Consider the following 12,545-nt stretch of genomic DNA (forward strand, 5'->3'; position numbering starts at 1 on the left):
ACAGCAGCCACACTGATACTTAAGCTTCTATATTAGTTACACACAAAGTCTTTCCACATACAAACCATTTTTCTAATTGAGTGTAAAAAACCAATCCTTACCCTTCATTCTCCAAAAGCCCTCTGCAGTCTACTACAGAACCTCCTGTGCCAATCCTGTCCCGTGTCTGTAAACTGACTGAAAGAAGAAAACACAAACTCAGGTCAATAAAAGAAAAGCTGCATACTTAAAAACAACAAAACCCCAAAAAATTCTACATTTATACATAACAGTAATTATGTATAATTACTAGGTAATTGATTAATTATACATAATTAACATTATGTATAACTGTGGATTTTAATATCATTAAATATTAATTATGTATAATGAATGGGCAAAATATTAAGGAAAGCTCTATCCTACACACAAGAACACATCACTTACCAAAATTCCCTCTATTCTCTTAAAGTATTACTAATTTCTTAAAAAGCAGAAGAGAAACCAGAGGGTCATCCCCTCAAAACTTGAGCTTATTTCTGTAAATATCAAACATGTCAGGTTCTACATTAGGGTTTCATGAGGATCCAGAAAGGGAAGCTGGAAAAAAATTGCTCACCACTAGATGTCACCTTAGGGTGAGAATTTGGAGTTTGCCAAATATATTTATATATCACTGAAAAGCCTGGGTTGGGTGGGGGCAGTAAAACGTGGGGTAAATTTGCTGTAAAATGAGCACGGCCTTGTTGAAATTTTGAAATGGCTTGCATGAGTCAAAGGTATCAAACCACTAACTTGTAAAATGTCTTTTAACTCCTCCAGATCCCTTTTTAACACCTAAGATCCCCTGTGCCTGTCACCTTGCCCAAATGCATCATTTCACAGTGACATTCACTCTTCCAGAGATGCAGTGAAGCCTTTGCCAGATGCATTCCCTGTTTTTAATGTTGTTTCCCATCATCAGCTGAGAGGAAATAAACTCCTGCATAGGAGTGTAATGAAAATTTTCAGGTTATGTAATTTAATCCCAGTAAAACAAGGAGAAACAGCACAGAACAGGCCGAGAAGCAGTGACTAGAGGGGTTTTTCCCTATGGAGATTTACCAAGCAGATGGAATTTAGCTGGGATCATTCTTACCCACTATTTGGCCTCGGACAGCATCGGTGTCTGTGGGGTTGAGTTTGCATAGATCCAAACGCTGGTCTGCAAAGGAGAATTGGAAAAATCAACCCTGGGAAGGGCTGGGTGGGAACACTATCACCACTCATCTACAAGGTTTGGAGGGCTCTTGGTCACACCAGGGGGGAATTGCTCTTACATCCAGTATCTTTCAGCCTGCTGATGGCATTGGAGAGAAGTCGGACACACCCCAGGAAGCCAGCTCCCTGTTTCTTATGGATTTTTTTATGGTTCCATACACTGATGGTTATGGAATCTGTTTTCCCAACGTATCTAGAAAGATAGATATTAAAAGAGTGATTTTAGAAATAATAACCTCTTTTTACTCTACAGAACTGATGCTGTAATTGGTACAAATTCTGACACATTTTAGTACATTGGCCATGCCTCTTTATTACAAATACACAAGTGCTTATGCCCAAAATGCTGTTATTAATGAATTACTGCACAGTGATTTCACACAGCATGGGAAATTGATATTGCTGCAGCATGAATTTAACTACAGCCAGCCTCATTAAAAGCTAAACAACAAGTCGATTAACATACAAAGCTTCAGAATTTATGGTTCTAATAATTTGAGGAAAATAAATCATTCCAACAAGGACAATTTTCTGTATAAGCTGGATGGCACTGTTCCAGGAGAGCTCACTAAGCCCTTGTGCTGTTACCTGCCACACAAATATCTCCAAATTCAAACACCTAAAAGCAAAGTACCACTCCTTTATTAACAAGGATTTTCTTCTTGAAAAAAATCAGTCCCTGAGAGGGCAGGGATAGATGGGATACTTGGAAGAAATTCTTCCCTGGGAGGGTGGGGAGGCCCTGGCACAGGTTGTCCAGAGAAGCTGTGGCTGTCCCATCCCTGGAAATGTCCAAGGCCAGGTTTGGAGCCACCTGGAACAGTGGAAGGTGTCCCTGCCCATGGCAGGGGTTGGAGCTGGATGATCTTTAAGGTCCCTTCCCACCAAATTGTTCTGAGATTCCATGAAATGTGACTCTCCTTGCTAACACAAACTGAAGTTGCAGAGCCAACCCTGCACTATTTATTCACTAGACAAATCTCTGGAATTCTGTTTACTTTTGACCTTACAACCAACTCACAGATCGTAATGCTGGTTCCATTTGGGGTCCAACGTGTTCTTCACAGTGTCAGTGGAATGGCACTGACCCGACCCATCCACAACTATTTTAGCAAATGGGTCAGGAAGTCCTGTGGAAAGGAAAAGGTGCTGTTAAACACTCTCCTTTGTTTTGCTGCTTCCAAGACAACGCCATTAGAAGCTCCCCCTCAAGAAAGGACAGTTGTTATTATCCTAAAAGTATTTTAGTAAATCCTTTGTTTGAGGTGGATGCTCTTGGTAACCCCCAGCACAGAGCTGTGAGCAGCAGCCTGCCTGTGGTTCCAGTCAGACTTTCAGCTGGAATTTGTGAGCCCCCAGTGTTTCCAACCCTGAAGTCCACACAATTTACAACCCAGAGTAATGTGTACTCCTGTAGTAATGCAGTGCAAATGACACACACAGATGAGCCTGCATCCTAATGCACCATCTCCAAATAAATCTGATTAATCCAGAGCAGAAAGTTACACAATTAGGACATACTTACTGAAGAAATCTTTCTTTGCAAGATTCTTGGCACATAATACTGCAAAACAAAAAAGCAGATAAAGAAATCTTAAAACCATAAATAAAAAGCTTTCTGGTAATCGTATCAGCTAAAACAATACCTGATCATAATTCAGAAAAACCCACCTAAATATTAAATGTAACCATTGTTTTCTTTATCTGGGATTGGAATATTTACATATAAATCTGGCTTTGTATTTGCTGCTTAATTCTATTGCTATAACACACAGAAGATTTGATGAACATCCCTTTGCATTAAAAACTCCTAATTTTCTTTACTTCTTGTTTACGCAAATGCTAAATCAGATTTTTGTTGTTTCAGAATCCATCCATTTTAGAACAAGGGCTAAACATTTTCTGAACAAAGAACAGTTCTGGGATTCTTGGAAGAGACTCTTCACTAAGTCCCATCAAATGCAGTGCAGCCTCTTGCTCCCTGCACACAAAATGTGGATACAGGGTGAAACTAAGAGGGCAGGAATTCTGCAGCAGCAGAAGCAATCTGTAAATACACAAAGGTTTGGGAATAAGTATGACAAGAAATAAATACACTGAAAGAAAATCTGCATCAAGATGTTTTCATTTGAAAGGGCCACAAATGAGACATCGTTTCCCTCTCAACAATTCACCAGCACAATAGTTTAAGAAAAAATTAGATCAGGAAACTCACATCAATCTCCATTTCTACCAGGTCTATTACCAGCTACAAGTCTAATTTTGCTTCTCCATAAGGACTGCTCAGTAGGATCTCAGCAATCCAAGTTGTTTAGTATCCATTAAACTCTTCTAACAGGCCAAGAAAAACAACTCCAAAGCCAAAGAGGAAAATATTGGAGCTCTAACTTATCTCAAACTAAGATCCAAGAAAGGAAGGTAACTATAAAAGACCTAATTACTGTTGAGGGAGTCTCCCAATGGGAAAAAAAGAAATCTTTCAGCATGAGAACGAAGGCTCTGAAGGTAACCAATGGCCAATTCCCCAGGTATGAGCCATTTCCCTTTCTCATCTCCATCTCCCCTTCTTCCTGACTCAGTCTCACTGTAATTCTATAATGGAGAAAGGAAAGGTGCAAAAGAACCAATATTTTATTTATTTATTTTTATATACTTCTACTAGAATTCCACCTCTCAGTTTAGAGAAATATTCCCTATGTAACACAGGCAGCAGAGAAAAAACTGCCTCACCTCACGTGTCAAGCAAACAGACCAAAGAAATCCACTATTTAACCCAGAAGCTCATGGAAAAAAATACACAAATCCTCCTCTCGGTAAAAATTAAAGCAGCCACACCAGAAAAGTATTTTTAGAACGGATTAAAAATTACTTATTTCTTACACTGGGAAACTGTATAATCAGAGAAAGCTCCTCTTGTATTTTTTAAAAACAACTGACCAAAAAGAGAAGTGTGCAGGACTATGGCAATTCAATTTGAAACAACACAGGATTAGAGAATCACCATCCGCTGCTCTGTGGAAGCACGACACAGCAACCTTTAATTTCCTTTTCCTGTTGCCAGTGTTTCAAAGGAAAAACTACTCAAGAAAGAGAGACTAAGTACAAGTAAAATCAGAACCTGAGCATGCTAGTACCAGCCAAAAGGAATTCTGAAGTTCCTGTGAGATTTTTAAAATCAAATAACCCTTCTTGGCCATCCCCAGTTTTAAGATTAATTTATTGAGCTGGAGAAGGATGACATCTGTAACTTTCTGCATATGGTCTGTCCATATAATTATTACCTTTATTCTATATTTCAGGTGTGCTTTCGAAATTGCAGCATGAATTTCTAAAGCTATTATTGAAGAATTATATTTTTCATTTAACTCTTTTCCCTCTGCCCCAGCCTTTCAGTCTACAGTAGATGAGCACAGCTGCCAATTTTCCACTCACAGCCTGTGAAACCCTCAATTTTCGATTGCAAAAATTATTACTCTTTCTTGTAAGAAAAATATTGGCACAAAAGCTAATAGCTGAAATAAACCTTTATGGAGCAATCTCCAGAATCAGGCTGCCCGAGATGGACCACTGGCTCTGTTCCACTATTTGCATGTTAAACCCACTAGAGCAAAAAATATTTGCAAGAGCTGTATCACTTAAAAGCCACAGATTTCTAAATTCCAGTAAAAAAACAGGTGGCAAAGGTCAGCAACGGGAGACTAGGATGTGAAACCACGCCAGCAGCAGAGCAGACAGCCCCTCCCTCCTGTGCAGAGCTGGGACTGGGCCACATTTCCTTCTTAAATGCTGCCACATTTCCTTCTTAAACCAACAGGAGACGACCTCGTGGCTGCTACTGCAAGCCCCAAATTCATGAACTTGGGTAGGTTTAGCTACAAAGGCTTAAAAAGTTATTAATTTTATCTCTGGTTCAGAGGGGGTTTAGGAGAATGAGACAGACCCTAAACTCTTTGCCCAGGCCATGCCCAAATCCCCTCTTTGCCCATTTTTCAAGGTGCCTTTTCTTTTCGTTTTTCTTTCTTTTAAACAAGAAAGGTTCTGGGCCTGCCAGCAGGAGTGATCTCCCTGCATTTGTTGCAACATTACAAAAGGTACTAATTCTTCTGACTTGGGTATTTACATTCTGCCTCCTCAAAGTCAACCAACTTGTTTCAGCCTGACACAGGATTTGTTTATGCTCCGCTCCCAATTGTTGCACAGCTCTCAAGAACTTCTTTTTTTAATACAACGGATCCCAAACAACACCGAAACAATGTCTATACATCTAGATTATAATATTTATAAAGGGATGGGAATGTTGTTTTAAGTACCTGACATTATTGAGATAATTTCAAAGGCCAAATTAGGCAGCTGGGTGAAGTGCTAGTGTGAAAGCATATTTGGCAGGAGGTGAAGAAAGGACGAGCCTTAGACAAAGTCAGCATTCACCCTGGGGATGTAACTTGAGAGAGCTGAGAGGTTCCTCTGCCAGGCCCTGGTTGTCCACCCTGCCTCCAAACAGAAATGAATCATCTGCTGTGGTTCAGGAGGTGCTGCAGGAGCGGGATGGGTGTAGTGAGGAGAGCACAGAGTGGCACCAGTGTCTGAACAACCCAGCTGAGAATTGCATCAGAAAGCGGCTAATTCACCCCCAGACACCATCCTGCAGCAAGGGCAGCACTTGCAGGGAGGCACAGAAAAACAGGCTGGGAGAGGAACCATTTCCAACATTCCCAGGTAAACAGAGCCCCACTCTGCATCAGCACCAGATTTATTCCCATATACACAGAATGTCTCAGTTTGGAAGGGACCCACAAGGATCACAGAGCCCAACACACCCCATCCCATTGCACACTGCTGAGATGTTACAAGTGTTTCCAGCTGCACAGTGTACAAACAACACGGCTTCCTGGGGGGGAAAGTAAAGTAAATAAGGCAAGTGAAAATATTCCATAGGCCCAGCCCGTAACAATGCAAAACAGCAGGCAAATGTGCACCTGGGACTGCATTCATTCACTTTGCAAGTTAAAGGTAAGAGTCTCCCTGCTCAAATTAAGGACCTTTACATGTGGATATGATCTGAGCTAACCACGGCCTTCAATTTAGTATCCAAGTTAATGCTGGAGACAAGACAAGACAAACCAGCAGTACGTCCAGATCTTCCTTAGGAAAGGTGGGTGGGGGAGGTCACAGTGAACCAAGGTGGCAAATATCCCTTTTAGCCATCTCTGGCCTTCCCTTGGATATTCCAGGTTAATTATTTATGCTTGTACAAACAGGCAGCCAGATTCCAGGATACACTCATTTTACTTTGTGACAGAAGATAAACACAGGCCAGCAGGCTGATGGCGTAGTAAGGACTTCACTTAATATTTCCTTCTGTATAGACCATCTTTAATCATAGAGATATGCAGCATAATCATTACAAGCACCACGGGCTGGTTGGTTTGTTCTAAGATAGAAGCAAAGAAGAACAATGAGGCTTTGGAATAGAAAGTAATAAAGATCTTGACATAAAATGAAACTAAAGTCTGCACACAATTGGAAAATGAAAAAGGCTGCAAAGCAGGTCAAATTTGAGGCATCCAAGTAATGGAAATAACTCTGCTAATGCTTCAAAGTCTGTGTAGGTTTTGACTTGTGTACTTGGTAGCCTGTGCTGGAGGTGCCCCAGCAGGACAGTCCCCTGTGCCAGCTCACAGCCTGGTTTCCACAGCAGAAATCCCACCATTCTGAAAAACAGTTTTGGGAAGGCTGCACGGCAAAAACAATGCACATGAAGTGGAAAAAAGCCTCCCCCAAGAAAGGAGAAAAAAGCAAACATCAGCTATTCACCACATGCTGCTCCAACACCCCAAAGCTCATGGCCCACAATTAAAATCTTTGCTGAATCTGTTATGTGAAATCACTTCTTGTCCAAACAGTTCCGTGGATTTTGTGGAAAATGCTCTGAATACCACAAGCCACCCCTTCTGAACCGCCCTGAGGAATGACTCTGCTTGTGTTCTCTGCACATAACCTTAAATAAGACTTCACTGCAGATAAGGTCTCATTTTATTTCTACTAGCAGACAACCCGTGAAGGTTTTACATGTCTGGTTTTTTTAAGGATGACAATAATTTATATGTGGTGGGGTACAAAAAATGGTTTTATGGGAAAGGAAAGACGGCTGAAGTGTGTAAAAATGCAGTTTCTCTATGGCTAGCCACATCACTGAACTGAAATACACCACTTTATTCACAAATTGCTCTTTAAATTGTCACCACAAAGGCCAAGGTTTCTATTCTAGTCATTTTTTTGTTTGCTTTAGGAATACTTTTGGTCTTTCTCTTAGTCTGCTCAAGACTGAAATGCTTAAATCCAGACTGCTTTAACTTCTCAGTAACCGAACCCGAACCGCTGCAGCGCCTGCGAGCACGAAGAGATAAACAAACCCACAGCCTTCCCTTACATTTGCCAAATAAGCCAATTAGCTGTATGGAACTAATTTCATCCTGACATGCACCCTGAACAGCCTTCACTAATGATCTCAGCATTGTGGTGCCAATGAGATTTGCAATCTGAGACACAATCCAACCAAAAACCCCGGAGACCCCTCCGACTTCAGGCCCTGCATTCATGTCCTGACACTGCAAGGCTCTGCTTGAACTCATGCTAAACCAGACCTCGACTACCAGATTAAAGCAAGGCTTCATTATAAAACCCTCAATTCTCAAAGAGTCGCTAGAGTTGATACACGAACCCTTTTTGTGGCCCTTTTGTGTAGGCTGCAGTAAAAATCAAAGCCTCTTTTCAAGGCATGATCTCCTCGTGGGTTGGAACTTGGCTCCGTGTAGCCAGTTGCAAACACTAGACAACTTTGAAGAGATCTTCAAAAAACCACACACCCAGAAAAAGCCATTTTTATTAGTCCATTAACATGTCATTAAAGTATCTACCTAGCCAGGAATAAAAATTCCATCCTACCTGAGAAGAAACCAGTCACGAACGAGAGGCAGTTCCCCTACTGCAAACAAAACCAAGTTGACAAAACACAAGAGCTTCATCTCCATTCCTAAGAATTACTCAAACTGAAAAATTCTCCAACAATAAGTCTTCACATACAACCAGCAAGGGCTGACTTAGCCCTCAATAATATAAATCATTGAAAAACCCAGCACAGGGCTATTGGAAGAACAAGACTCATTAAATTCTCTGTTAACTGAGACTGTGTGCAGCACAAGACCAGTAAAGGAAGTTTAAAAATTAACTGACTGAGATGGAAAACTTGGAGAAACACTGAAGAGTTATGGAATCAGCTGAAGAACTTTGCAGGAATAAAAAAGGGAGATCAATAGGAAGCTGAATTAATTCTGATGTGCAGAATCTCAGGCACACAAATCAAAGGTGGGAATAAGCTTATCAATTATTCCTCATGCCAACTTTTCACTTTCTTCTTCCTCCTCTGCTCACCCTTAACAAATACCTGAGATAAAGGTTACCTCTCAGATTAAATCTTCCATTAAATCCCAGCTATTGCCTCAGTTTTCTTATGACTTTGCAATGCCTCCCTCTAATCCAGGCCAAGAGTCTTGTACTCTCCACACAGTTCCCCATTTCCTGGACAGACGTAAACTCTGAGTATCCCCGAATGCTTGAGCCTCACAGACACTCAGCTCTGAAAGCAAAACTGCCCATGGGGTTTATCTGTCCCAGGTGCCACTCAAACTGTACTTCCATGGGTGCTTTTTCTTTTAAAGTTTAATTTTTGGGGCAAACCTTTCATAGATTGCTGTTTCCCTACCTCCAGATGTTCTCCTTGGCCCTGCAGTGGTTGCTCAGATGTAGGAAACACAGCCAGAGCTGCTGGGGAAACAGAGATCCTGACTGGTGCCACCTCCTCTGTCACCAGGACACCCCTGAAGCTCTGTCTTCCCTCACATCCCTTCCACTTTCTCTTTGCTGCCTGTCTCCAAACACGTCCAGAGCACAGCCAGTTTCCGTGAGAATGGAATTTAAGAGCTCACTCAGTTACTCCCATCACCATTTTACAGCCTTTCCCAAGAACACCCCATCAATTACACACAGCTTTACCAGGAAATATGTTAACAGAATATAATGTCATTCAGACCCACTGAGTGGTTTCTAAAACTCAGTCCTCCACCCCCATCAATGCATCTCCCAGGATCACAGCCAAGTGGGACAATAATTTTGTAAGGAGAGATTTCCAAAATTCAGTCAAGATTTTGCTTTGTTAAAGTGTCCCCAAAGGGTCTCCCAATTCCCTGAAAATAAAGGATACACTCAGGCTTCAGCTGCAGCATCAGCTTCTGTATACATATACTAGTAAGATACAGTAATATCTGTAAAAACCTCAAAACTGCTGTTAAAACCACACAGAATAATATGCTGTTCTCAGGGCAAATACAATCTCTTAGCTGAGAGCTAAACAAAACATTTTCAATGCAAAAAATCCTGCTGGAAATACAAAATGAACTTTTCATTTACCCCACACTTCACTGTGCAAGTTACAGTTACTGGGATCAACACAGCTCTGGAATTCTTCCCTCATTCAATCTTTTGCATCTCTAACCATGTGCACTTGCATTGAATAATTCATATTTCCAAGCAAGTGGTGTCTATCCAGACAGACTTCTCTGCTCACCTTGCACATTCTTGTGTTCACACTTGGGATCAGACATAACGTGAGCTGTGCGACATCATCACCAAAACAAAGCTAAAAACACACCAGGAAACTATGTGGCTCAATTCTCTTAAATTGCATTAAAACTAAGGAATAAATCCATGCTGAAATCTCAATACTTTGCTTTTACAGTTACCCAAGCATCACAAAAGCATCTGGAAAAAAATTCCTAAAGCATGAAAAACATGTTCCTCCACCCACATGCGCTCATAACTCGGATTCCAAACTGAATTTTACTAAGATCGCCAAAAATATTTTGTACTTTTAACACCACGGAGCTTTCAAAGCATCTTTTTCAAATCTCTAAAAACGTCAGCACCTAACGGGACCCTGTTCTCATCCCAACTTTCCTCACAACAGGTCCCAGGCAGAGCTGGGGATGGAGCTCAAACCCAGCCCTAATCCCAGAGTCCCAGTAACAAAAGTTCCTTTCTAGAAATCCTGTCCAAATGTTCAGCTATATGAATTTGCTTCTCTGGAAAATGTGAGGTGAACAATGGTAAATTAAAAATCAAATACAGAAAATAAACCCTGAATGCTTTAGATATTGCTGAGGCATAAATTAGGTATGAAATAGTTGACAGTGCTGTAGTGGAGAACAGTGTTTCTGCTCAGTCAGCATTTCAGGGAGGTGTGTTTCATTTAAAGTGTCTCTGATCTTCACTTTCATAAGTTCAAGGTATAAAACCTTGAACACCTTATTTTCATTACCAAAAAGAAGCCTAGAAGGACTCTCCCGTGCAGCTGATCATTTGCCTACTAATTCAGTACATAAAAGGCTTTTCCAATAAATATTACGTTCACTATAAAACACAGAAATTCAGATTCTCCTTCTTCCCACATATTCTCTCCGGGGCTACCCAGATCACTACTACAACTGCGTGTTGTGAGATTCAGGTAAGCAGTTTGTGAAATTCAAGTTACAATTATGTTTCTGTACTATCAGCGGTGTTTTTTCCCCCCAAAACACCATCCAATTAATGGACTTCGAGCTTTTACAAGCCATCCATTTCCTAATTCCATAAGGAAAACCTGCACAACTGCTCTCTGCTGCTTTATAACAGAGGAGAAAGTGCAGAACAAGAGACTAAAACCAGAAGCAACACATTTGCGGGTGCTTAACTGAGCACTACAATTAGTAGAAGGCACAAGCACTCACACCAATTAAACCAGACCCACCCTTGGGTCCTGTCCGCTGAGCAAAAAACGCTTTTGAAAGGAACACAAGGCACAACTTCTGTACTTTCTAAGCCAGGACTATCGATACAGAAATATTGCTTTGCCTCAGAATAGCTGCTTGTTATGCAGAAAGGAGCCTGACCTGCTGCTGCAGAACACGTGAAACCTGTGAAAGAAGAAACCTTGGTACAGAAAACCTTGGCAAAGTCTGAGTAGATACAGCCAAGCAACAGTTCAATAGAAACACTGAATTTTTGTCGAACAGCAAAAGGTCTAAAACATCCAAGCTAAATTGAAGCAGATTTCTCAGTTTAAAACATAAAACATATGTTTTGTATCTCCAAAGAGTGGCTGGTATTTACATTCTTTCACATACAGGTAGTGTCAGTATTTCAACAAAGTAATTTGAATGTTAAACACTATTGTAAAGGAAGAAAAAATGTAATTTAACACATTCTCAATCTCAATTTAAAGCTGAGATTTGTTTTTCCAGACAAAACCAGTATTTGACTTCTTTGATATCTTACTGCAATTAAATAAGGTATAAAATCAACTTTACGGGAACAAAAGTTTCCAATTGGGGTATTTTAATAAACAGTACAAAATTAATGTCTGGTTTTCATCAAGTGCTAAGTAGATTGCTCAAAAGCAAGAACATTACTATTCAAAAAATGAATGGCGTTAAGTTCTGTGTAAGTTGTAAACTATGTAAACTATTAGTTCATCCCATGGGGCTTAAATGTATCAGTAAAGGAGCTGTAGTTAAACAATCCACATGGAATTTTGCCTTACTGCTCAATACACAGCTTTGGCTCTGGGCTGCTCAACTCAGTGTTAAACTGAGGTTTCCTCGTGAACCAAGAGCAGGGAGCTGGCAAAGGAATCACTTCAGTGACCCAGGAAGCTGCTGATTTTGAGATGAACTTCCAGCAAAATGAAGGGGGGAAAAAAAATCCCCGTTTTAAAAACATTGGAAATACAACCAACAAATTTTGCCAGAGTAATTTTCAGAAGTTTGTAAATAAAAGTATAAAAACACTGATGACCACTGTGGTCACAATGTTCAAGAATCCATGTTTCTCCATTCATACTGAAACACTAAATGAAGAATTTTCAATACAGAAATTCCACAGGAAAATTTGGACAGGCTACTACATACATAGAAAGAAGAAACCTTAGAACACTGCACAGGGCCTCACTGATTTCAGTATAACCCAGACTCATTTTGCATTTCTTTAATAACTGGAAATCTTGTAACAAGCAGTAGCTCAAAATCTATTGCAAAGAATAACACTTACCAAGCACCTCTTCTGGCACTACTAACTTCAGGAACTGCTAACAGGACAAATTCCAGGAGGTACTGGATGACTTTTCAAGAGGCACAGTCAACAGCCCAAATTTTTTTGCAAGTAAATGAAAAGCATTCTTTCTTTCAAGTAAGGCATCAGCACCGTATCACTGCTTT

At 40.5% G+C, this 12,545-nt stretch overlaps 1 protein-coding gene across 4 annotated transcripts in view; it reads right to left on the reverse strand.

The window, feature by feature from the left end:
* SMURF1 (SMAD specific E3 ubiquitin protein ligase 1) overlaps positions 1–12,545 on the reverse strand; it is a 46,111-nt gene that overhangs the window by 17,374 nt on the left and 16,192 nt on the right. For all 4 annotated transcript variants that reach the window (XM_063414525.1, XM_063414524.1, XM_063414523.1 and 1 more), the window contains exons 2-6: positions 2,765–2,803; positions 2,261–2,369; positions 1,299–1,432; positions 1,118–1,183; positions 102–177 (exon numbers count right to left, since the gene is read on the reverse strand). In XM_063414525.1, coding sequence (XP_063270595.1) covers positions 102–177; positions 1,118–1,183; positions 1,299–1,432; positions 2,261–2,369; positions 2,765–2,803 — 424 coding nt within the window. The remainder of the gene's footprint in view (positions 1–101; positions 178–1,117; positions 1,184–1,298; positions 1,433–2,260; positions 2,370–2,764; positions 2,804–12,545) is intronic.

Source organism: Prinia subflava, chromosome 17 (assembly GCF_021018805.1).
Source record: "Prinia subflava isolate CZ2003 ecotype Zambia chromosome 17, Cam_Psub_1.2, whole genome shotgun sequence".
NCBI lineage: Eukaryota > Metazoa > Chordata > Aves > Passeriformes > Cisticolidae > Prinia > Prinia subflava.